Source organism: Castor canadensis, chromosome 11 (genome assembly GCF_047511655.1).
Source record: "Castor canadensis chromosome 11, mCasCan1.hap1v2, whole genome shotgun sequence".
NCBI lineage: Eukaryota > Metazoa > Chordata > Mammalia > Rodentia > Castoridae > Castor > Castor canadensis.
Window position 1 is genome coordinate 83943186 of NC_133396.1, and position 27380 is coordinate 83970565.

Below are 27380 nucleotides of genomic sequence, written 5' to 3' on the forward strand. Positions count from 1 at the left end.
TCTTTTTAGAAGATCCCTTAAAGTCAAAAACCAAGTACCCACACAGGTGCTGTTTCACACCTGCTTCGTTATGCAGTGGATAGCACACTGGACTTCTAGAACAATATAAAACTCATCAGCATTTGAAAAAAGTACAGTCTTTAGGTGCAAAAGTTATGGCATTTGATTTTATTTTAAAAAGTGTGTCAAGAAAACATAGCTAATTAAGATATTCTGAATCTCAGATGAAGAGAAACAGTTGTGGTGCATGCCTATAGTTCCAGCACTCGGTAGACTGAGGCCAGAGAATCATGAGTTTGAGGCCAGCCTGGGCTACATACATACTCTGTTTCATTGCCCCAGAAAGGAAGGGGGTAATGGAGGGAAAATGGTGGCGAGTTCTGTCCATAGTTGTGATTATTTATGTCTGTGGGATCCTTGAAGTTTACCTCTTGCCTCCTCCTCGACCACACATACTTTTGACTTTTTGCCCTCAGGTGTTGACACGGAGTTTGGCGATGTGGAGGGAGTTTTCGGGAGAGACATCATAAAGAATGCGTCCTCTCTCTGTTTAGTAATCTGAAATATTCCTACAGAAAGTTAACGTCGAGACAAATCAGCGTGGTACTGGGGACTTTCAGGCGGCCCCGTCGTCCTGTAGGCAAAACAAAACCCGGGGCCACCGAGAGACCCGTTAATAACGCGCTTCTGTGTGGATCGGACAGTAAATCCGTACAGCACGGTTTTCCTTCTCTCGGGTCACCTCACGTGACTAAGCAGCCCGTGGGCTGGCGGGGTCGGGGCGCAGACCCACTCCGCAGGCCGACGCCGTACCCTCGAGGACTCTGCTCGCGCTCGGCGGGTCAACCCCGGGTCCTCGCCTCCCACAAGCAGTGCCCTCGCACACGACAGCTCTTCAGGCTCGGGGCGGCGTGGCAGGGCTCACATTGTTTCTATGTACCCGCAAATTGTGTTTCCCGCCCGGTATCTGGCGGCCTCGCCTTGTCTGGGAACGCCTTGCGTCGTCATAGTAACCGAGGACCCCGCGCTTTAGCAACCCTCAATAGAGGCTGTCTTCGGCGGCGCCTGCAGAGGAGGGAGACATTCGGGAAACAGTCCCTATAGTTTCTCAGTGGCTTTAAGTCACCAGATAGGCTCAGTAACAATAAAGAAGAAAAGTGTCTAATTGAGCCGTTGTCACAGAGCCCCAACAGTGTAGCGATGCCGGGGCTCCCAGCTGTGGGCCCGGCAATCGCGCATGCGCAGATGGGGTCCGGGCTTGACCCTGCCGACTCTTAACTTGTGGGAGCAGAGTTGAAGCAAGGGCGGTTTAATAAGAGTTGTATCGCCTCATCCCTCGGGGTGTGTGTGTATGTGTGTGTGTGTGTCAAACTCGGGGAATTGGATAGCCAAAACCTCTGGGCTCCGGACTGAGGATGTAATGTAGCTCAAGAGTACAGCTTCTGCCTAGCATGCAGGAGGCTCTGGGGATGAACAGAACAAAAAAAACTCAGAACACAACTACAAACTACTGGACTTCCATTAGTCAAAGCATTAGGCTTTGCTATCACATCTTCCCGAGACACACACCTTTCCGAGGAAAGGACTGCGGGCTTGATTTCCTTTTCCCCCGCCCCCCCGCCTAGAGGCAGGAGGAAAGGAGTTCTGAGCTTCTGGCGGAGCCAACCCAGGTAAAGCCTTATGTCTTCCCATTTCCGGCTCTCAGGACTGTGCAGTGAGCTCAGGCACACCTAACTCAGCGCCTAACTGCTTACCAGGCACCCAGCCTTATCAAGGCAGAGATTTAATACCAGCTAATGAATGCCGGTGGAATCCCAGCGCCTAGCTGCCTTTATCCTAGAAAATAGCTTCCAGCCGGGAAGAAAGTCATCTTACTCAGTTGTCACATTCCTTAGTGCACAGACCTTCAAAACGCTGTCCGAAAATCAGTTGGATAGTTCTTTTTGTGTTGACAGAACTATTTGCCTCCGGTTTCCAGATAAATAGCAATGACAAGTGTGGGCAAAGGGTCAAAAACAAAAGCAGAATCTCCATGGTCCCTTTTAACTTTTCTAGTCAAACTGTCGCTGGAACCAGAACTGGTTCAAACCCAGGAAGGTTCCCAGAGAACCTGAACCCATTCCCCAGGTGCAGGCACAGGGTGCCACGTTTATGGCACTGATGCCGACTTAATTTGGGGCATGATCTCAGAACAGAATTAAAGAACTAGTTATGTGAGAAGTTTGTATTAGTTTTTATTTAGAAAATTAGGAAACAAAGCATATCCCAGTAGGCTGGAGATGTGTGCACATGAGAAGTGAGCAAAGTCCCTGTGTAAGGTTTTTTTTTTTATAAAGTTCAAGCCATCTCTGCCTGCTCTTTCATTTTGCCCACCTGGCATGCTAATCATCTGCTGAGACAGCCTTCCTTTAATTATATCTTATGTTTTTAAAACTGCTAAGTTCAGGATTCCAGAGACCAAATTTCCTTAATTAACATCTGGGATACATGTTTGAGAATCTGTCAGTTACTTTTGTTTAGGAGATGTTTATTTAGAAAAGAAAACCCATCTTGTTCTCCTTTAAGGTGGTTTTCTTTTTAGTCCAATGATGACTAAGATGTGGGTTTTTTTTTTTTCTGAGCTATTTATTCAGGATGTGCTTATCAAGAACTCCAAACAAATCATCAATGCAAGGTTAAAAAAAATGGTTATCTGCTATAGCCTAATGGGGAGTGAGAAATTACAAGTTACCTGTTAATACAGTGTTTATTCTTAGCTCCTAGCTCTTAGTTCATTTTGGTTTTTTTCATGCCTTTGCTTTTAGCTTGCTTTAAAATTTTTTGATGTCCAATGCTGGAGGTATCACAATTCCAGACTTCAAACTATATTACAGAGCCATAACAATAAAAACAGCATGGTACTGGCACAAAAACAGACATGAAGACCAATAGAGTAGAAGACCCAGACATAAATCAACACAGCTACAGGCAACTGATATTTGACTAAGAGCCCAAAACACACAATGGAGAAAAAACATCCTTTTCAACAAATGTTGTTGGGAAAACTGGATACCACATGTAGAAGACTGAAAGTAGATCCCTCTCACCCTGTTCCAATATAGACTCAAAGTGGATCAAAGACCTTAATATAAGTCCTGAAACTTTGAAACAGCTACAAAAAGTAGTAAGAAATACACTGGAACATATAGGCATAGGCAATGACATCCTAAACAGAACTCAAAAGGCTCAGCATCTAAGAGAAAGAATGAACAAATGGGTCTGCATCAAACCAAAGTTTCTGCACAGCAAAATAAACTAAAAAAAAAACACACTCAACCCCGAAGAATCAACATCCCAGTGAAGAAATGGCACATGAACTAAACAGGGAATTCTCAAAGGAAGAGGTACAAACGGCCAATAAATACATGAAGAAATGTTCAACTTCCTTGGCTATAAGGGAAATGCAAATCTAAATTACACGAAGATTTCATCTCACCCCAGTTAGAATGACCATCTTCAAGGGCAAAAACAACATGCTGGTAAGGATGAGGTGTAACAGGAACCCTTACGCTGTTGGTGAGAATGCAAATTAGTACAAACATTATCAAAAGCAGTATGGACATTTCCTCAAAAAGCTAAAGATAGAACTGCCAAATGATCCAATGATAACACTCCTGGACATCTATCCAAAGCAACATAAGTCAGGATACAATAGAGATACCTGTGCACCAATGTTTATCACAGCACCGTTCTCAATAGCCAAGCTATGGAAACTCAGGTGCCCTACAACTGATGAACTGATAAAGGTATATTGTATATATTCCACACAATGGAATTTTACTTAGCCATAAGGAAAAAAATGACACTGTGGTTTAAAAGTAAATGGATGCAATTGAAAGACATCATGTTAAGTGAAGTAAGCCAGGTTCAGAAAAATAAAGCCCATATTTTTTCTCTCATGTGGAAGATAGATCCAAAAAGGTAAACATGTACACAAAACAAACGTGATCATATACAAACCCATATGTAGAACGTGTTTGTGATAGAGGAACTACTCTATGGAACTCGGGGAGGGGGCAAAGGAAAACAGAATGATAGAGTGTCGACAATATCGTGATACGTAACATCTAAGTAGGTAGAGAATATAATGGTATGTAGTGAAAGCTGTTGAAAAATGGAGGGTGGGAAGTAAAGGGGTAAGGAAGAGCAATGAAAGGGCTTGAATGGACCAAGGTAAAGTATACTCCCCACAGGGATACATAGAGAAACCCCTTTGTTAGAAATTAATAACATAAGACAGTACTGTAATACAGGTACAGTGTGTGAGTGGGTACTTGGGGGGGGAAATGAAGGAGATTAAGGTGAGGGAATATGATTGATGGACTTCATATATAAAATAGAACAATGAAACCTCTTGAATTGCTTGAAATGGAGTGGAGAGGGAGCCACAGGGGAGAGATGGTGAGGGCCATCTAACCATGTATGATATAAGCCTATTGGAAATTGTCACAGTGAATCCCCCTTTGTCACAGTGAATCCCCTGTACAACAAATACATCCTAATAATTAGCCTGCTTCACAACATCTTAGATGTCTGAAAACTACTTAGCCTTCAGTTCTATCTTTCCTGTCATCTCAGTTTTTTTCAAATAACTAAAATGCACATATAAAACACATATATAGTTGATTTTAAAGACTGGCAACCATCAAAACAAGTGACAGTCATAATTGCAAGGCAAGCACAAGGGGACAATGGGTAATTTTCCCCGAAGTTTGTTACCTTTCTCCCTCCTCACTAGTGTCGCACTGTCTAGAACCACAGCCACTGTAGTGAACTTCAGAGAAACCAAAAACTCTGTTGTCAGCTCATACAGTTTATCAAGTGCTTAGGTACTAAAAAAAGTAATCATCTTTTGTGTTCTTAACCCAGTTCAAAGAAAAATGTAAGTGTGGTGTATTAATGGATATAAACAAACATATTGAAGAGGTGTGAGCAGATAAACTCTGTAGGACTTGGGAAGTGACTGGATCTGTGCAGTGTGACAGAGACATCAAAGGTTACTTCTCCAGTGGGCACAGAAGCATGAGCCTTAGACACAGCTGCTTGAAGGCTGAAGCAGGAGGCTCACCAGAGCCCAGGAGTTCAAGGCCAATCTGTAACATAGCAAGACCCTGCCTCTAAAAAAAAAATTGCTTCTCATGTTCCACCTTGTATGACGATTGTTCATGGGAACAGGAGGAGGACCAGGTTGGAGGAGGGTTTTGGAGCTTCAGTTTAGGACTTGTGGACAAACTGAGTTAGTTTGTAATACCATTTTGCCCTCTGGGTAGAAATGGGAGGTAACTATTTGATTAGCTAAGTGGGTCTGAAAATCTGAGCCAAGTGCTGGGTTAACACATCAGAACATAAATAAGAACAAGACAATCACTGCTAAAGAATACAACTGCTTTTCTTGGGCAAAGTTCCCACAATTTTAAACTATACCAAGGGAATCCTAGAGAAAAGGTAAAATATTATTGAGGTATTTAATGGAAAACGCCATAGCAAAATATAAGATGAGCAGGTAAAACAGGAAATGCCAAGACACTAAAGGTAACCATGAGAATTAGAAATAGGGGTAATTGTGATTTAGCATTTGGCTGGTTCCTCGGGATGCTTAACACTAACTAGCATTAAGATCGCCCCTGGCTTCAGGCTTCATGTGAACAAAGTATTGTCTCAGAAGCCAGCCAGTATGACCACCACATATACCTGACTGGGAAAAATCTATGGGTGGGCTTTTGTACAAAAATCTCCCATTTACCAACTCTTTCTAAGCAAGTAGACAGGGATTCTACACAAATCTACAAGCACTTAAATAGAGCACACAAAGGAATCTGGGTAGGTAGTAGGCTAGTATTTGTATTTTTTTCTTTTTTGGCAATTTTGGGGTTTGAACTCAGGGCCTCATACTTGCTAGGCAGCTGCTCTACCACTTGAGCCACTCCACCAACTGTTTTGCTTTGGCTTTTTTTTTTTTTTTTTGAGATAGGGTCTTGTGAACTATTTGTTTAGACTGGCTTCAAACTCCGATCCTCCTGATCTGTGCCTCCCAAGTAGCTAGGATCACAGGCATGAGCCATAGGTTCTGGCTCAGTATTTGAATTTAATGTAGCTAAAAAATAAAGCTATCAATCAGAAACTTTTAATAGTTTTGTTATATTTCCCAGGCTGTCCTCAAACTTGGGATCCTCCTCCCTCAACCTCCTAAATGCTGGGACTATAGCTGTGCAACACCACTTCTGACCTAATTATAAGCTTTTCAAAGGAGACATTAAGAAGTCTAGGTATTGCTTAGCCAAACACTTTGCTTTTACACAAGGGCATCCTTCAAAGTGAAATGCCTGATTTTCCAGTTGGATGTGTTTTGTGGTGCTAGGGATCCAACCCAGGGCCTTGCACATGCTAGCCAAGCATTCTACCACGAGCTACACCCCAGCCCAGATTGTCTAGTTTTGTCTTTATTCAATTCACATACAAGGTGCCCACAAAAAGGAAATAGCTTTTGTCTTGCTCAGACACATCTTCAGTACATAGCGCAGTACCAGGCACACAACGACAATGCTGAGAATCCACCTTTGTCATTGTACAGTAAGTTGGACTCCTACAGATAGCAAATTCAGTGCTCATGCTCACCTTGAGTATGGCAATCTACAAGTGATTCCTCATGCTAAATTTATGAACTGGTATACGAACTCATGAACTTGGTTGAGTTCAAAATCAAGCTGTCAAGTCCTACAAGGGCAGAAACCTAAACTTTCATAAATTTATTAAGAAAAATGGCCATACTGTGGCCTTTCCCCTAGTGGCAATGAATAGTAACTTGGTTCAAGAAAGAGGCACACTGAATTTCCTTCCTACTCTCTCACTACAGAAGTTGGTAGCTGTATTAGGTCACAGAGGGTAACAGCTCTTGCCTGATGCTATATTTGCTTCAATGCAAAGAATGTTGCAACATCATGCAGCAATCATAATAGGTTCCTATTCTGAGTATATCTTTTGGAGGGAGGGTATCTTAGTCCATTTGCTGTAACAAAATACCCAGGACTGGGTAATTTATAAAGCACAGGCACCTACTTCTCAGTTATGGAGACTGGGAAGTCTAAGATCAAATGCCAGGGCTGCATCCTCTTGAGAAGGAACACTGTCCTCACATGGCAGAAGAGGGCAAGAGAGTCAAACCGATGTGAAGCATCTTAGCGTTTGTCTCATTCATGAGGAAGTAGCCCTCATGGCCTAGCCAGCCCCTAAAGCCCCCTCTTCATACTACCACATTGGCAATGCCTGAACTTTGGAGGATACATATTTGAACCATAGCAGAGGAGAAGCAACCTATCTTGCTTCAAAACTGGTCTTCCCAGTCTTAAAAGCATACTTCAGCTGGGTATGGTGAACACCTGTAATCCCAATACTCAGGAAGTAAAGGCAGGAGGTGAAGGCAGGAGTATCCAGAGTTCAAGGCCAGCCTGGTATGCATAGTGAGAACCTGTCTCAAAAAAAAAAAACAAAACAAAAAAAAACAAATTTTACCTTTCTTTAGAAACAAGTCTATTTCGTATCCTCTTGGAAGAGGGAGTGAGGATTTCTTAGAACTTACTCATAGGTTTTAAAAGGCCAAGAGCAAAAAAACTGAAGAGGTCATGCTGCAACAGACAGAAGGCTAAAGAGAAAGTGTGCCATTGCCTTTCCTGATGCAAATACAGTCACAACTAAGCTCCATTATACTAGATAAGAAGGTCCTGTTTAGGTACTTGTCTTCTCTTTTGGCTGTAAAACTGCCTGAGGTTAAGATGAAACACTTATGAACACAAACAGTTAATACTGAATACATGAGAAGGTACTTTTCAAAGACACTAGGTTTCAGCTAGGTGCTTGCTGGCTCCCACCTGTAATCCTAGCTACTTGGGAGGCTGAGGTCAGGAGGATCACAGTTCAAGGACAGTTGGACAAATAGTTTGAGAAACCCTCATCTCCAAAATAACCAGAGCAAAATGGACTGGAGGTGTGGCTCAAGTGATAGGGTGTATTGCAAGTGCAGTTCCCTGAGTTCAAACCCAGTACTACAAAAAAAGAGACTAGGTTTTTTTCCAAATATATTTATCACATTCCTCACATATGCAATATTTTGTCATCTTGTGTGTGTATATATTTTAAAGTTAAAAAAAATTTTGAACTAATGCTGATACAATGCATATTAAACAAAGTCATTAAATCAGTGACTTGACATAGATTTTCAGGGGAGAAGGGAAGAGAAATTCAGAAAAGCGAGTAAGAATAAATTAGAAATGACATGTTTGATCATAGAAGAACCTTTAAAAAACACCTTTATATTTCAGTGACCCTTCTGCTGCTCCCAGAGTACTGTGGATTTATGCACAAGATGGAGATGCCAGAGACTCAAGGTGCTGCTGCCCTGGCCCAAATGGCAGAGCCCCTAGGCTTCAGTGTTCTTTCTACTAAGAGTTGGCACATGGCAATTCAAAATAAAAGACTGGGTACATGAATGGACTGTTTCAAAGTCAGCTGCCACTTCAGTAAGACAAATCCTTTATGTTAGCACTGCATTTACCAGGAAGGGCATGCTGAAGCAGAACTGTGAATGTATTCATATAGAATAAGGATGTGCTTTAGAAAAAGGGAATACTGAAGTTGTTTTAGATTAAAAAAAAAAAAAACTGTTATCACTTCTGAAAATAACCCATTCTTCTTGAGTCTAAATTAGCCATTAAAAGTCTTATCTTTCCAGCACTGAAAAAAGTCTATTTTACAGGAGAAAAAAAAAAAAAACTTCATTAAGGATTTAGTAACTATAGACTATACAGCTTTCCTGGCTACTATCTACAGAATTCCAAACTGGGTATTAAGTTGAGGGCATCCCAGAAAGAAGACTGCACTGTTTCTCTATGAAGTGGGCTTATATGTAACATTTTATTTCAACACTCTATTTCCTGATAAAAACTTCAGTGACAATAAAAACTAACCAAATCCTTTGATATGCCCCACAACAATATTCACTGTATTCCTCAAAACACTATGTCCTACTGCCATACAACCTGGCAATAAGATATAAGAAACAATGTCCAAGACAGACTTGCCAGGGTGTGTACACCATTACAAAAATCACATGAAAGCATGTACAAGATTAGTAAACAAGTCATTCAAACTTTATTAACTAAAAGAAATGAGATAACTTCAATTAAGAAATTGTTTTCTGCCTTCCAGACTATAAGGCATTCTTTACACTGGCAGAAGTCCTCATTAGTTTCCTTCCCTCCATAAATTCTAAAGCTTAGCTATAAAATGCACATGCTAGTTATAGGTAATGGCAGCAATACTTCCTTTAGAAGCTTTCCACCCCACTCTAAGGGTAAAGCAGACAAACCTGAAATAATTTTGGAACGATACAAACAATCTTGTTAAAAATGATCGAGTCGATGCCATTATGAGAGAAACCATCCTCCCAAGGGTCTATTTGAAACATCAGCATACTTTCCTGGGATAGGCAGCATTTGAAGCATTCACATTTTTGTAGGTTTCAAATTTATGGAGGGTAAGAAAAGAATGAGGCCCTAATTCTGCCAGGGCTAGTGCTCCGAAGCAATCCGATGAGGTAGTTGTTGTGCCCACTTCACAGATAAGGAAAGTGCTGGCTCTGGCACTAATGAAGCAACTTTGCCTCAGGTCACATTGCTCATCAGTGCCCAAAGCCCACGTTCACTCTTCACTGTGCTGCTGGTTCTCAGGCTGGGGGTTCAGAAGCAGGAAAGAATGGTTGTACCGTGCAAGAAGGCCTACAGGCCCACTCTCCTGACTTCAGTACTGAGGCTCTGTTGTTTTATGTGATGGACTTAAGTAAAACAATTTATTCCACTAAATGACTGCACAACTCAAACGTTTAAGCTACTGCACTGTATCAGGCCGCCTTGCAACTACTGTTAAGTTTGTTTACCATCATTATTGTTCTCTCACATGAACTGGACTTTACTTGAAATTATTTGTACCCATGCAAAACAAGGGCTTTTTTGTGTAAATTCCCCCCTTTTTAGGCTATGTGGCCCAAAGTAGTAACTTTTAAACACAAAAATGATCTATTGTCTAAAAAGCCTGACAGATTCAATTTCTCAGGCAAGTATAATTTTAAAACTACAATACAAATTGCTTATAATAAATGGGCAAAACACTTCCCCCACTCCATTTGCTCCCAAATGTTACAGTTACTGATAGGTAAAAGCAGACTCCGTTTTCTAATTAAATTTTAATATGAGGCAAACAACTTTACCCCAACAATTTCAGGACCTTAATTTATCAAGAAAACTAAGTTTCCCTCTTCTTTTTCCACTATCTGCAATTGGGAATGCAAATATACCACACATTCTCACACAGAAAGGTACTAAAAGAGCAAATCAGAGATCTAAACATAAAGTGAAATACTGGACATGCTACTTAGTATGGTAACCAGCATGGTTACCATCATTTAATACTGCCTACAGGAATGAATTATAAACTCATTACTTTTCAGAAAGAAAAACGTTATCATTTTATAACTGAAAATAGTTTTCACCCCACTAACAAAATAGAGAAAATGAGTCTTCCTGAAACACATTAGCAAAAGATTTTAGGTTTTATTTGTTTGAACAGTGTAGGTGATCGTTTAAGGAAAAGATCTCTGCTGAAAGCAGCTAGCAATAAGACTGTGGTTGTCAAACCAGTCTTCTTTCACAAAAAGTGGCCATTCCTTTATGTGTTATGTGAGGTTTTTTTGTTTGTTTGTTTGTTTGTGGTGTTGGGGATTGATTGAACTGAGGTCCTTGTGACCACTTGAGTCATGCCTCCAGTCCTTTTCACTTTAGTTATTTTTCAAATAGGGTGTGGTGTTTCTTCCCAGAGGTTTGCCTCAGAACCCAATCCTCCTACTTCCACATCCTGCATAGCTGGGATTATAAGCATGTACCACTACTCCCGGCCCCAATATGCAACCCTTACAAATATAATCATACCCATGCATACAAGCAAAATAATTCCTACACACCACACTGTATCAGGAGTAGGCATAGTATAACATGGGCATGTCACACAATACAGTGTATGTCTTTAAAAATGATCACATTGATTTGTTTCATCTAAAATATACTGTTACAAGCACAATGACTGAGCCGATGCTTCCAAAGCCGGCTTCTGGATGCTTAATGATCACTTTAATATTAATGGAGGTGATTAATACTTACGCTACAAACTCAGCAGTCTGCAAGATCGTTCAAGGTAAGCTAGTATCAGACTATAAAATAATTGTACCAATAAATAACTTCAAAGAAGTTATAACCTTAAAGTTAAAAAAATTATCTTCTGTGTAAGTTCCATAAACACAGGATTTAAAAAGTTATGAGAAAAAATGTTTTTGTTTTTCCTGTGCTGCTGCTTTCTCTTTCCCTCCAACTCTGATACCCTCAATGTGTATTATTATTAATGCAAATCTAGAATTCAAGGTGAAAGGCAGCTGTTTCACAAAGCTTGTGACCTACATTGACCAAAGAAGGAAAAACACTAAGTAGAATGAAATTTTTTTTAAAATGCAAAACAGTGGGCTAGGGCTGTAGCTGAGTGGTAGAGCAGTACCTAGCATGTGTGAGACTTTGGGTTCAATCCCTAGCACCACAGGAAAACAAAACCATAACAACAAATATACAAAATAGGATTATAACAAGATTATCTTTAGAAAATAGATATTTTCTATTAGAAATAGCAAAAACTGTTCCACATTACTTTCCTTTCTTCTCCAATTGTGCGTTTAATCAGCATACCTTTCAACAGTGTGCATGAAAAAAATTCTAAACCAGAGGTACTTAAATGATTTCTTTATGTTTGGTTAATTCAGTGGTCAGGGAAATATGATGTTAAGTCTCTGGTTAAATGGAGTGAAAGAACAAAACAGATATAATTACCAAGGCTTAAGCTGAGATGACCCAGCAAAAATCTGCCATTACCTCAGCTACTGGTCTCCTTCTCCCAAAAGAAAAAAAAAAAAAAAAAAAAAAGTCCTGTTAAGTGAACTTCCAACAGTCCAGTACCAGGTCCAGGTGAGCTACTAGGAAGGTAGTGAAAATCTGGAAAGACTAGCATGGTCCAAAGAGTGCAGATAATTTAAGTAACAGCAGGAGACAGCTGGCTCCATTCTTCAGTGGCAAGGAAAGGGACCAAGTCCAAGCTTCTAAAACACATAGCGACAGGTCCAGGAGCGTGGCCGGACATAATCCAGAAATGTGGGCTATGATGGGGGAAAAAGAATGGAATAGTTTATTTGCACACTGTCTATCTGAGGTTGGTAAGCAGACATGTTAATGTTACGTATTAAGCATTTCGAAGTTACCTCCCAGCATTTCCATGACCTTTAAGCCATAAGAAGCTATTAATTCAAGATTCTCAGTATTTTTACTTACAGCACCAATTTACTCAATCTAGAACCTTCATGTGAAGTTTAGCAAACTCAACACAATTGCAAACACTAATACAAATTCCAAATAGGTACGAACTCTTTCAGCATCTTGCCTTTATTTTATTTTATTTTTAAGATTAGAGTCTCGCTGTGTAGCCCAGGGGATCCTCTTCAACTAACAATTCTTCTGCATCAGTTTCCAAAGTGCTGGGATTACAGGCATTTGCCACCACGCCCAGTTATTCACCTTCTTATTTTAGTACAACCCTATATTTTAGCCTAAAATCTAAGTAGCAGTTAAGGGTAGTAAAATATACACTGAAATACAAAGGTTTTACATTATTGAACTATTTTAAGGGGAAACAGACGAAGTTCTATGAAAGTTTCAGAAACAGGAAAATGGAAGAATTTGAAGAAGTTTCATGGAAGATGCAACATCTAAACTGGATTTTGACAGGAGAATAAAATCTGACATGTGCGATTTGAGTATTATGAGCAGTGTGACTAGGGACAGAGTCCAGAGCAATTAGTTCAGAGGTACAGGGGAAATAAGGAAATAAGAAGGGTGAATTAAAGAGGTACATAGAAGAGAAGTGTGGGGAGAGAGCCAGACTAAGTTGACCGTAGACATCTTCAGTTATAGGCACCTGGAAGAAATACCCAGTAAATACATCAAGAAGGAACCCCCAAAGTTGGGAGTTTTCCATAAACAGCTAAAGAAATAAAACCCTAAGGATAAATGAAACTTGAACTTAATTATGAAGAAGAGAAAACAAAAAGAAAAAGAATTAAGGGAAATGGAATCCTAGCGTTGTCTGACATTTTTAAAGAGTTTATTATTTTGGGAAGACAGGGGTGGAAAATATGCATTGAGGTAGTAGGGACATACCTGCCATTGAAAAAACCTTGGAGAATGCCTACCAGAGGGTAATGGAAAAGCAGGAAAGGAGAAAAAAAAGAAAAACAAGAACTAGAAGAGTTCAATGTGAACAAAACCAAAGAATGAGAAATTTCAAGGATAAGACTGGATAATAAACTAATGCCTTTGCTCCCTATTTCCCTCCTTTTAACAGATTCATCACAATCTCCAAACTATCCTTCTGCTCAATACTGCCCACCAACCCCTTGCATATGCAGATAAATAAGATACGTTTGCACTGTTAGGACTGGCAACTCACATTCTTCAGAGGACAGTGCTGACGTGCATACCATTCTTGAGAATAAAAGCACAGAATGACTCCGTGGCCCAAGAAAAGGGAAGCCCACACCATAATGTTCCAAACTGGCCTTTTCCGACTGTCATTGACAATGAAGTTGAAAGCCACTGAAGTGAGGAACAGAAAAAGAATACAGTTAACAATACATCATTCATCAGAAGAGGTGAGGCCTCAAACATCTGCTGACATCACAGTCATCTCAGTGAGCATCTGCTCATATGCATGCTTTATTTATTTGTCTGATAAATAAAACTGAAGCTTCAGTGTTAAAATTATTAATCACTAAATAGTAGGACATCAATTACATTCAGAACAAGTGAAAATATATTTCATGGAATTATCCATATTCTAATTTGTCCCTCCCCATCACTCGAAAAATGGCCACTGACAGTGTTTCTGAGTGGGCAAGTACCCTAAACAGATAGGTTCATGCCCTATAAAGCTACCTCATTCATTTCCCCACTTCTAAGTGTAAACACCTTGAGACACAGCTGTATATAATTATTCAAAGTTAATATTCTTACCATTTGATCAACAGACACTCTCTTGAAATGGTATTACTATTTTTTCTGTTTTGGGTGAGACTAGAGTTTGAACTCAGTTCTGCATGCTTGCAAAGCAGGCGCTCTCCTGGAGCTGCACCTCCAGTCAATTTTGCTCTGGTCATTTTGGAGATGAGGTCTCTCAAAACTATTTGTCCTCGATCATTCCATCTCAGCCTCCCATGTAAGTAAGATCAAGGTGGCCCAGCTTGAAATGGTACCATCTAGTTTTTTATAATTTCCTTCCTGTCTAGTTTTCTCTTTTAGCATAATATTCACAGCATGCCAAGATACTTACTCCCAAAGAACATGAACAGCACAAAGAGCACTGGATAGAAATAGCTCAGGCAAACGGCAAGGGCATACTCATGCACTACAGCCGACAGAGCGAAGACGCCTAACATGGCAGCAGATTTGAACCTCTTCGAGAAAAACTAAGGTGAAAAGAAAATGTTAAAAATTTAAGTACTAAGCATGATTTATTATGGGTTGTAATTATCACACACCTAAAGACACCTATTTAATTATATTTGTGCTTGACTTTCTAAGTCTAGTCCTTGCATTAATCCAAATCTACCAAAATAATCACAAGAAACATATGTTCATAAACATTTATTTTGTTAAAAATGAGGTATTTTCTAAAATAATGCTCAATTGTATGAGCATATTTTTCAAAAACATCAATTTTATTTATTTGTTTATTTTGAGACAGTCTCCTGAGTAGCTAGGAAGATTACAGGCATGTATGAACATACCTGGCTCAAAAACATTAATTTTTAATTAAATTAATTGAACTTATATTTGTGACAAGATAGTTTTCATATGTGTAAACAAAAAACACACACTGAATTTCAGTGATTAGAGTGACACTGTACAGTACATAGGGCATCTTCTCCAAAACTAAGATTTATAGAGAAGAGACTTGCCTCACTGAATGGGAACAACATGCTCTCCACTTAGGCAACAGAAGCCCTTATTTAAAATGAAAACAAATCCAGAGATACCAGTGTTGACAGGAGAGTTAAGATTATATTTGTCAGTCTAAATACGTTCTGCTCTAAAGAATGTCTCACAGATATATATCACTGACTGGAGAGATGAAAATCTAAAGATATTTCTACACCTTTTTTTTGGTGGTACTGGAGTCTTGAACACAGAGACTAATGCTTGCTAGGAGATGCTCTACCGCTTGAGCCATACCATCAGCCCTTCTTGCTTTAGTTATTTTTGAGATAGTGTCCCAGCCAAGACTGCAATCCACCTACTTACACTTCGCTGTAGCTGGGAAGACAGGCACATGCCATCATACCCAGCATTTTTTGTTGCGACTAGGATCTCATTAACTTTTTACCCAGCCTCACGTAGAACCACAATCCTCCCAAATCTCCACCTCCCAAGTAGATGGGACTGTAAGTGTAAGCCACTGTGCCCAGCTATATTTCTTTACTTTTAACAAAAAGAAATGAAAAAAACTAGAATGAGATTCATAAGAAATAATCCATTATTGGTGAATCATCTTTAACTCTTCCAAAGGCTTTGAGGAATTCTTACTTTGTAACCAGGTAGAATAAAATCCAGAGCAAAAATATGGTATTAGGGCTGGAAGTGTGGCTCAGGTGGTAGAGTACTTTTCTAGCAAGTGCAAGGCCCTGAGTTCTAACTCCAGTACCAGCAAAATAACAACCACAAAAAAACATTCTAAAACCCATGTGGAATGGGGGTTGGGAGTGGGAAGGGAAGATAAAGGAGAATGGTGGAGGGGGTAAATTCAAGTATGACACATTTGATATGTTGTAAAAATGTTTGTAAATGCCAAAATGTACTCCAACCAGTACAACAATAAAATACAAAAAATAATAAAACCTGTCTGGAATGAAAAATAACAACAAAAAAAAAAAACCCATGGTATCAAAAAAAAAAAAAAAACAACCCATACTGGTTTGCAGTACTATTCAAAACTTAAGGGTTCTTAGATATTTCTCATAAGAAAACTGAAGACAAACTGTCATCCTATCTTTATCTTCATGAGCAATTAAGTGTAACTTCTTCCAGCTTGCACAATACTCATACTTTCTGGAAAAGCATCTCCATGTCTTAACTAAATGGCATCAGCTAACTCTTGCTGCTTACCCAGAGAAGGTCCTTGTAAGCATAGTAGTACAGCCAGTCATGGACGACCACATTCCAGGTTCTGTAATAGTTAGAGTATGATGTGGAGTTCCACCAATCCTGAGGGAAAAAAATACAGGTATAAAATTATACACACTTACCCAAAGCAAACCCCTGAATATCCCCACTAAATATACACACATGACATAAAACCCAGAGTGTAGTGTGAAAAATCATTAGTCCATACACTGATACCAGAAAAATCTTAAGAGACATTTTGGTTACTAGTGTTCAATACATTATTCTAGTGCTACATGTGATTCACTCCCCAGGTTCATTTTGTCTTACTATCAAACAAGTTACGACGGAAAATACGGAATCATTTAAATCTAATGTTCACCTAAGTAGCAATCAGTAACTCCCCTCTCTACCTCACTAAAACATAATGAGAGAACTGTAAAGTCATGAAGACTAGATCAAACACTGACACAAAAGAGCTATTTGGTGGTATTACAAATGGCAAGACTTAATTACATAAGGAGTGAGATGGTGGCTACCTCCATCCTTTTCTGTATTTCTTGCTCCCAATTTTAATATCAGGCTAACAGAATCAGACAACTAAAATTTGTATTCCACACTTAACTGTTTCTTTGATAAAGGAGTGGTAGAGTATTGCTAAAACAACAAAACTCAAGGACTTTAGATAGTGTTTATAGACACTATGAACTACTCTGGCTCTACTCAACTTCAGAAGTCTAAGAATATTATCTTTTTTTTTGAGACAGGGTTTTACTATGTATCCCATGGTGGCCTCAAACTTGTGATCCTCCTGCCTCCCGAGTGCTAGGATTATAGGCATGCATGACCATGTCTGGTGCAGAAGTGTAACAATACTATTTTAAGTAGAATCAATACCTTTTAAAATAAAGGAAAGAAAAATTATTTCCCTCAGGAACTGCTCAGCTCTCTTAAGTGGACTAATTTGCAGAGATCACTCTTACACAACTAGACAGCCAATTTCAAATGAAGGAACAATCAGGGAAGTGTCATCATACTCTGGACAATGCTTTCCCACCATAAGCACAAACATGTGCTCATAGGATTCAGTAGAAACCATATGCTGTGTTAAGGAAGTAGACATTAGAGGTAGAAGAAAAGATGAGGTTACATTAACCATATCTGTATTAGAATTTCAGACTTAATTTTTATAAAATTTGTGGAAAATTACCATATTTGTGTCAAAAAACTGGTAATACTAGCTAACAACACCTGAACACTAACAATGAAGAAATAAAATGTGAAAAGAAAGATGAGACTAAGTATATGTTACCTTATAAAACATCCTGTCACCAAAGCGTAACATCTCAGCAAAGGCGTTGAGCCAGCAGTGCAAAAAGGCAAAAAAAGAAAGGAACAGTATCAGCACACCTAAAAATAAGATTAACAATATGAAGTCTTTCCAGATAGCTCACATACCAAAGCCATTAATTATATGACATCATTATTTAGCTAGGATTATTTTGCAAAATGTAAAATAATTCCAGTTTACCCATTTCAGAGAAGATAAAGTGTAACTTTAAAGGTTTTTTTTTAAAGCATTAACCTCCTTCCAAGTGGGTTTAATAGACAACAAATGACCCAGTCTGTTTTTAAGAAATGCCTTGATATATATAGCCTAATTTACTACCCAAGTCCCTTTAAAATCTGACCTCCATAATATCCCTCTAAACAAATTGTTTAAAAACGGGAGTTTTTTTTTTTTTTTTTTCTACCCCCTATACTGGGGTTTGAACTCAGGGCTTACACCTTGAGCCACTCCACCAGCTCTTTTTGTGTGTTTTTTTTTTTTTTTTTTTTTGAAATAGAGTTTCACAGACTATTTGCCCAGGCTGGCTTTGAACAGTGACCTTCCTGATCTCTGCCTCCTGAGTAGCTAAGATTACAGGCATGAGCCACTGGCCCTGCAAGACTGGGAGATTTTGCTTCTTCTCCCTCTATGGGATATTTGATAATTCCAGAGATAGTTTTGATTGTCACAACTGGAAGTCAGGGTTATGTCACTAGTAAGTAGTTGTTAGAGGCCAGGATACTAGCAAAACCCTACAATGCACAAGAGAGCCACCTAAACAAAGAATTATTCAGCCCAAAACTAATCACAAAGTTAACATATCTTGATCTAAACTTATTTCCAATAACTCCATCCTCAGTGCTGTAAACATCCTCCCTAACTGGACTTCTGCCATTCCAAATACTCCATGCCTTTATATCCAACCCATTCCCTAAAACACCTCCCCCCCACTTCTCTGCCAGGCAAATGTCTACAAGTTTTTTGATACCCAATGTTAAATGTCATCTCCATTATGAAATGAAGTCCACAACACTTTGTTTATCCTCTTTACATAGTATTATTACACTATATTATAAAATACCCATTTACATGTCCACCTATTTCATTCACTTACTTAAAAATATCTATGGAGCATTTACTATGTGCCAGACAATATGGGATAGGCTGTGACTGGCTTTAATACAACCCTGAGCTCAAGGAATTTGCAGCCTAATGACGAAGACATCCAATTATGTATGTAACACAAATCCTTGTACAGGGACAGATGAAGAATAAGTCTAGGGAGCAGTTAAGGAGGGTTATTGGAAGAAGTCTGTGAAAAAGAAAAAGGAGAGATGGTGATGAGAAAACATTACCAACATTTAGTGAGTAGAAAAAAAAAAAGGAAGAGTAAGTCAACAGAACTATCAAATGTGAGCTCCCTGAGCATAAAGACTGCATGTATCTTGTTCACTGCTGAATCCTCAGCACCTGGCACCCAGTTAAGTACTCATATCTCTAGGAAAAAAAAATATTTGGAATGAAGTTAAGAGATGGAGGCATGGATGGAAAAACAACATAAGAAACACTGGCAAGTGCTGAGTGTGGTGCTTACACCTGAAAGTATAGCTCCTCAGGAGGTGGCGATTGGGAGGATTGTGGTTTGAGGCCAGCCCAGACAAAAAGTTAGCAAGACCCCATCTCAACCAATAAAACTGGGTATGGTAGCCTGCAACTGCCATCCCAGCTAGGAGGAGTGCAGTCCAGGATGGTCATGATACTATTTGAAAAATAATTAAAGCACAAAGGGGTAGGAGTATGGCTCAAATGGTAGGGTACCTGCCTAACAACCACAGGGCCCTGAGTTCAAACTCTGGTGCCACCAAAAATTAAAAAATAAAAATAGTGGCAAGTGAGATTTCAAAATGTGGTTAGAGCACCCAATGCTTCATCATGAGGCCACACTGGATAAGCGCTACACCACCTAGTAGGTTTAAAACCAGGAGGTTTTTAGTGATTTTAACAAAGGATTGTAACAGACGGTGTTTTAGTGGCCTAGTGAGGTTACAGGCAAGATTATAGTGAAGCATATAGTGAAAAAGAAGATAAAGCACAAATACAGAGTGTCTGCCATCAGAGAAAGCAAAATTTAGGTGAAAGTCAGTAGATGAATGGAAAGACTGGCGTAAAACTGGAAGGACACTTCATTTCTGAGCTAGACAGAGAAGTTAAGATGGGTATATGTAGATACGTTTATAGAAAGAAGCAGGAAAACCAAAGGTTCTCACAGGCAGCAGCCAAATTAACAAGTGCCCACGTTACCTGGCAAGATGGAGTTAAACACACACAGGACCAGAACACGAGCGCTGAAGGGCTCCTGTTTGATATTCCGAAACAAGGGAGCGCAGAGTCTCTCAAAGATGTAGTACACATAAAATAGGCAACCAAAAACCTACAACACAGCACCAGTAGTAATAATGATGATGGTTTGGGAAGGAAAGTGGATGGTAATGCTTTTCCTCCATAAGAAAGTAGATATGGGACCCTTCAACTAATGTTACAGGTACATCCCACTTGACCTTAGTGTATAAGATTGCTATAATCCTTCAGACAGATTACTCAAGCCCAGTTCCTCCTACCATAACTTTTCTTAGGCCTTTACCAAATGATTTTTTTTTCCCCTTTTTTAAAAGGCCTCAAAATGTAGCTCAGGCTGGCCTTCACTCACAATCCTCCTGGCTTCAGTCTCTTCAGTGCTGAAATTACAGGTGTGTGCCACCATGCCCAGCACCAAAATAGCATTAGAAAGATCATCTAAGAACCTGTTTTTCCTACTGTGTGAAGCCTGTAACAAAATGACTTATTTTATGAATGGATATTTGATTGAAGTAGAATTTAAATGGGCTCTTCTGGGATTTATAATTCTGATAAAGGAGTAGGGAAGGAGTCAGGAAGTGTCAGACCACACCCACACTCATACACACCCCTCCCCAGAGAAATAGAGAAGGGAAAAGTAACATCAATGCTGACTGAAATAACCAAATGGAATTACTTTTATTACAACAATACTTTATTTTATTGAAGGAAGTTACTTTTTAAGTTGTCAATACAGTCACCATATATACTGTAATCAGAATAGTTTCAAAGTTTCATAGTCTCAACAGAAAGCATTTTTGAGCTCCCTGTTGACATAAATTTACCAACATTTTAAGTAGATTAAATATGAATCCCCATTTCCCTAAACACACCTTAGACAGTTAAAAAAAATTTACCTGTGCAAACTGCATAGCAACATAACCCCATCTTACAGTGGGAGTTCTAGAAAAGAAGAAATAAGTTTTCTACAGTAAATATTTCAACTTTAAAAATAAAAACCCTCACAATTAATATTTTTCCATACAGAATATCATTTATGAGCTGAGGGTAAAGTTCAGTTGTAAATCATGTACTTAGCAGGCATGAGGGCCTGGATCTCATCCCAAGCACCAAAAACTTTTTTAAAAAATATCATTTATGGCCAGGCACCAGGGGTCACAGCTGTAATCCTAGCTATTAGGAGGATCATGGTTCAAGGTCAACCCAGGGAACAAAAGTGAGACCCTATCTTAAAAATACCTAAGACAAAAAAAAGGCTGGTGGAGTGTCTGAACTGGTAGAACACCTGCCTAGCAAGCCAAAAAAAAATTATGTTCTTTCAAGAATTATTATCAAATTAGACTACTCCAATGACCATTTGAAGCTTCCTATGTCAGAGAGAAAATGAGAACACATTCTATTTTCTGTTTATCCCTACATGGACTGGCCCCTGCCCACCTAGCCCCAAGTTTGGGCCATGCCTCTGGTGCTTGACACAGTTCTGCCCCTTAGTGCTGTTACCTGGGATAGCTGTCACGGTAGATAAGGGTAGGAGCAAACAGGAAGTACAAATACTGGTTGACTGTGGGTACTGGAACTGTGCCTAGAAAAGGAAAACTATAGTACATCCCAAGTTCTTTGATTCCTCCCAGTAAATTAAAAGGACAAAAAAAGAAAAGGAAGCACAGAACAGGGAAGCACAGCGTGACCTCTTGTCTTGGTCCATGTTGTTTCTTCTTGAGCTCCTAAAATGACTTCCTATTCTTGCATTAATTCAATGTTACCAATCTCTGCGCCATTTCTATGACTAAAGCAAGTTCTTGAGAGTGAACAATTTGCAGAGTAAGCAGGCAAAGGTGTGATGAGGCTATTAACATTCCATGAATGCTAAGTTACAGAAGAGACTGATGATTAATTAAAAAAAAAATTATTCCTGTTTTAACCTTACACCTATAATCAGGAAGCAGTGAGGTAGTCTTCTGAATCAACATGGACCCTATATATCTAAACTCAACATAATCTGTATAGAATGTGATATCTCATCCCAGTAAGTGCAAGTTGAAATAAGGAGATACATACTTGATTTCTCCTTCGCTGCACTTAATACCCGTGGCACATTCTCTCTGACAAATGAATGGGCTTTCATTACCAAACGAATCTAAAAAGGAAGGGGAGGAAAACACAAATTTTCTATCGCTGTCTTGCCACCCATAAGCAACTTCAGAACTGCATGAGATTATATTCACCCAAAAGAATTTCTTAATTTTGTATATACCAACCCAAGTTCACTTTTTGGAATAAAGCAAAGTTTTTGAAAAACCTTCCAACGAAATACGTGTAATTACTCCAATTGTTTTGCACTTAATTAAGAAATTAAAAATCTGTTCATTGCTGGTGGAGTGGCTCAGTGGTAGAGTGCCTGCCTAGGAAGCGTGAGTCCCTGAATTCAAACCTCAGTGCTGCCAAAAAAAAAAAAAAAAAAAAAATCTGCTCAAAGATAGTATACTGAATTCCTGCTCCCTGTTAGCTAAATGGAGTATTACAGACTGTCAATATGAGTGAAAAAATTCTGAAAGGTATATAAACAAATCTCTTACCTAGACAGGAACAGTTAACATGACAATGTGATTAGCCCAACACTTCAAAAGTAAAGTTTTTAATTACAACATGTTTTATAATCTAGGGTAACTTTCAAAAAGTATCAGGAAAAAATTTTAATTTATTCAGAACAGCTCAATAGAACTTATTTCAATTGCTAACACCAGAGAACACTGAAGCTAGAATGAATTTTAAAAGATGTGATGATCTATTTTAACACTTTAATTCTATAGCTAATGACACAAAGAGTTGAATGTGAATATTTACTCAAGTTAACACAGCTAAATATAATAGTGTCAGTATTGTTATTAATATTACTTTGACTAAGCATGACATTGTGTTGGGTGACACTGAAAATCTTACCTGTTCAAGGATAACAATGAACCGGGAAGCTGGTGGCAATGTGTATGCTAAGACAATATATGTTGGTACAAAACCTAGAATTCCAAGCTGGAACACCATGAAAAGCAAGCCATGGACAAGAGAACGGATCAATGGATGAGAACTCTTGCTGTAGCCACGGGCCCAGTGTTGAAACAGGAAATAGGGAATGAAAAGTGTAGACAGGAACATGGCCGACCATGTCCAAACAACAGTCTGAAGCTTGCCAAAAGCATAAGACAGGAGATTGAACTCAAGCACCAGCCTGGAGAGACAGCACAAAGAACACACACGTGAGTGAGAGAATATATACATAGATTCACAGAATTCAGAACTCTCAGACCCCAAACGCTCAGCCTTAAAAACCACAACATGAATACATTAAAGTCATGGACAGAATACTTCTGCTACATAGAGACCTGCTCCTAGCCCTCTGCATCACACTAGATATCAACAACACACTTTCTAAAAGCCTAATATCCCTCACAACTTAAGACAGCTAAAACAATAAGGCTCTGAACTGAATGATTAGATTCTCACATTAATATTTTTACATTTCAGCCGGGCACTGGTGGCTCACATCAGGAGATCAGCAGAATAGAGGTTTGAGATCAGCCCAGGCAAATATCTCGAAAATACTCAACACAGGATTGGCAGAGTGGCTTAAGCGGTAAGAGCACTGCCTAACAAGTGTGAGGCCCTGAGTTCAAACTTCAGTATTCAATGGCAACCATTATTATTTTTATACAAAAGATTTTCAGAAGGAAGTTATAACTCAAAAGTCTATTAATATACTATGTAAATTAATAATCTTATAGTTTCTGCAAAAAAAAAAGCACAGAATTCAATTTATGATTATTATACTATCTTTTTTTTTTTTTTTTGCACACGGTACTGGGGCTTGAACTCAGAGCCTTCACCTTGAGCCACTCCACCAGCCCAATTTTTTGTGACAGGGTTTTTTGAGATAGAGTCTCTTGAACTATTTGCCCAGGCTGGCTTCAAATTGCAATCCTTCTGATCTCTGCCTCCTGAGTAGCTAGGATTACAGGGTGAACCACCAGCAGCTGGCTATACTATCATTTTTATGTCATAATTGATTTTATATTAAAAAGAAAACATTCTACCTAGGTGCCAATGGCTCATAGCTGTAATCCTAGCTACTTGGGAGGCTGAGATTGGGAGGATTGCAGTTCAAAGCCAACTTGGACAAAGAGTTCACAAGACCCTATCTCCAAAATAACCAGACCAAAATGGACTGGAGGCATGGCTCAAGCGGTAGAGTGCCTGCTTTGCAAGTGTGAAGCTCTATGTCCCAGCAAAAAAAAAAAAAGAATATTTCAGTCACAACAAGCTCGTGCCTATCATTCCAGCACTCAGGAGGCTGAAGCAGAGGATCAAAAGTTCTAGGCTAGCCTGGGCTACACAGCAGGATTCTGCATCAAAAAAATAAAACAAACAAACATCACTTTTTTCAACCTTAAATACAGGTAAACTACTTAATGTAAGTAACAATCTTAAATGTATACCAAGAAAAATCGGTAAAACATATATACAAAATTCTCCCGCTTGGCCAGTTTCCTGGAAACTACTGACGACAGTCTATTAAAATAGAGCATTTTATACTTTTTAGGAGGCAGGGATATCTCCAAGTGAACAGCTTTAGGGTTTTTGAAGCAAATGTAGCCAAACTACCCTTTACCAAAATTCCCACCTTTTATGCATCAACTCCCCAGTCACTTGCCTGGCTGACTTACCTCCCTTCATCAATGTAATCCACCACAAGTGTGCTGAGGATGAAGATGATGAGGAGGGCAATAAACATGTGATAAATTGTTCTGATGTGGTCCACTTCAAACAACTCACTGCAAATGTAGTTCAGACAAATCCAACTAGTTATCTTTACTTCATTTCAAAACACCACACAGTCAAGACTCTTTACAGTCAGGTGCTGGTGGCTCACACCTGTAACCCTAGCTACTCAGGAGGCAGAGATCAGGAGATTCAAGGTTTAAAGTCATCCTGGGCAAATAGTTTGAGAAACCCTATCTCGAAAAAAACTATCACAAAAAGAGGCTGGTAGAGTGGCTCAAGGTGTAGGCCCTGAGTTCAAACCACAGTACCACAACAATGAAAAAAAAGACTCTTTAAAGCACTTTAGAAGATGCTATGCCCATGGTTCAAAACCACTTCAAAAAAAACCAGTAAACCCACAATATCAAACTTGAAGTAGCTAGACCAAAAAACAAAATGAAAAGATCCAAATGCAGAAGGGGCACCATTATAGCAATGGAAGGAGCACAGCAATGGGAAGGGAACGAAAGAGGAAGATGGGGTGCATATGACCAAAGTATATCATGCAGTTGTATGAAATGTCATCATGAATATACCATTTCGTGCAATTATTATACGATAATAAAAAATGCAAACCTATTTTTTAAAAAAGCCCTGAAGCACAAAGACATGAAATGACATGACCAAGGTAAGAACATAATGTATTCTTAACCATTCTTTCCAATAACATGATACTCCCTCCTAGAAAACAGCAATGGATACCACACACACACACACACACCAAAAAAACAAACAGCCTGCAACAGCTGTTGAATGTAAGCAGAGGACAGTGGCTGAAAACGGAATACAGAAACTATTCCAGATGCTTCTGCAGATTTTTTTAAATCCTTTCCTTACATTTCACTGTATTAGAATGCAGCATTTTAAAAATAAAAGCAATGAAACTTCTAACTTTCTTTTCTGGAGGGTGGGGGGGCAGCACTGGGGTTTGAACTCAGAGCCTCACACTTGTTAGCAGGTGCTCTACCATCTGAGCCACTCCATCAACCCAACTTTCTCTTTAGTTCCATAACTAACTTACATATACTAGCTGACTCGTTTGAGTTCCCATGTGGAGAATGATAGCCAGCTACCCACACATCTAGAAAATTGAAGCTTTTACAAATGCTTTTACTATCTCCTCACTGATTGGTATTTAAGACTGAGCTACTTCTAAAGCACAGCAATGACCTTCTAGATGACTTTTCTTAAATAAATGTCTTTTATGTCTGACAAACATCAGTGTTTTAACCTTGTTTTTAGAAAGTGGTATGCTAATGGTTTAAATGACTTTTGGTATGTTCATGTGGTACAGGGATTTGAACTCAGGGCCTCAGGATTACTAGGCAGGTGCTCTGCCACTTGAGCCACACCCCCAGCCCTTTCTTAACTTTAGCTATTTTTCGAATATCTGGCCTCAGATGCAATCATCTTACCAGTGCCTCCCACCTATGCCTCCTGTGCAGCTAGGATTACAGACATGTGCATCACACTTGATTTATTTGTTGACATAGGGGTCTCACGAACTTTTTGCTTAGGCTGGCCTCAAACCTCAATCCTGATCTCCACCTCCCATGTAGCTGGGATTACAGGTACAAACCATTGCATCAAACCATTTGTACAAACCATTTACAGTTTTTTTATAGACTATAAAATATAATTAAATATTTGAAGTGAGGATCTTTAAATTCTAATAAAAATCCATCTAAGCCATAGAAAATGGGTTCTACTTCCCTGGCTGAATTTTTTTTAAATTAAAGAATATATTAATTTTATTTTACATGGTATTAATATCAAAAGTCACAATTATAATGTTTAAAAATAATTGTTTTATTTTCCCTTTATGTGAAAAGCCTGCAATTCCCTATTTTAAATTTTAAGATTTTAAATTTCCATTTCCTGCATTTTAAATTTTAATATAAAATTTAAAAGATCTCTTCAGACACTGAAACAGAAGTTCTCATTACATGTTTACAGAACTGTGGCCTTCTCATCAAAGTTTAGAAGCACTGATCAGTTTGGCTCATAAAGCAGAATTTTAATAAAAGGTGCATTTTTAAAGAAAAGTACATTAGACACTTAACATAATTTTTACCAACCAACCACTTTAGAGGACCTGTACTAATGCAGGTTAAATTTCAGCAGCATTCCAATGAAGAACTGAATGGGTGAATGATCCAACAGAGCATGAAAAAACTAGACCTCTCCTACCCAAAGCACAGCTCTGACTTTCAGTTCACAAAATGAAGTCACCACAATGAATTTACATCATGTGGACATCATTTTAAACAGATTAGGCAATCAGCGTTTTAAAATAAGTATGTAACTTTACAAAAATTCTCACCAGAAAAGAGATGGGAAAACATACACAGTAAGTAGGCAGCAACTCCAAAACTGTCTCAGAGTGGTTTATCGAATTAGAAAACTTCTGTTCTAATTCTTTAGCAAACAAACAATTCTCTGCAGTCTGTAAGAGGGCAGGGGCTGTTCTAGTCCCTAACTCTCCTTTGATACTAGAGACAGAACCAGAGGATCAGCATAAAGGAGCAAGACTTCACACATGCAAAAAG

The 27380-nt window shown here is 39.0% G+C and overlaps 2 protein-coding genes across 3 annotated transcripts in view; both read right to left on the reverse strand.

The window, feature by feature from the left end:
- Axdnd1 (axonemal dynein light chain domain containing 1) overlaps nucleotides 1–10468 on the reverse strand; it is a 128703-nt gene extending 118235 nt beyond the window's left edge. Inside the window, exon 1 of the mRNA XM_074047346.1 lies at nucleotides 429–10468. Within this exon, the coding sequence (XP_073903447.1) occupies nucleotides 429–528 (100 nt within the window). The 5' untranslated portion in view covers nucleotides 529–10468. The remainder of the gene's footprint in view (nucleotides 1–428) is intronic.
- A 152-nt stretch (nucleotides 10469–10620) lies between these two features.
- Soat1 (sterol O-acyltransferase 1) overlaps nucleotides 10621–27380 on the reverse strand; it is a 72165-nt gene continuing 55405 nt past the window's right edge. For both annotated transcript variants that reach the window (XM_074047344.1, XM_020174755.2), the window contains exons 6-16: nucleotides 24735–24842; nucleotides 22960–23242; nucleotides 22078–22156; nucleotides 21520–21601; nucleotides 20916–20961; nucleotides 19966–20095; nucleotides 17647–17744; nucleotides 16338–16436; nucleotides 14506–14641; nucleotides 13627–13772; nucleotides 10621–12280 (exon numbers count right to left, since the gene is read on the reverse strand). In XM_074047344.1, coding sequence (XP_073903445.1) covers nucleotides 12224–12280; nucleotides 13627–13772; nucleotides 14506–14641; nucleotides 16338–16436; nucleotides 17647–17744; nucleotides 19966–20095; nucleotides 20916–20961; nucleotides 21520–21601; nucleotides 22078–22156; nucleotides 22960–23242; nucleotides 24735–24842 — 1264 coding nt within the window. In that variant the 3' untranslated portion in view covers nucleotides 10621–12223. The remainder of the gene's footprint in view (nucleotides 12281–13626; nucleotides 13773–14505; nucleotides 14642–16337; nucleotides 16437–17646; nucleotides 17745–19965; nucleotides 20096–20915; nucleotides 20962–21519; nucleotides 21602–22077; nucleotides 22157–22959; nucleotides 23243–24734; nucleotides 24843–27380) is intronic.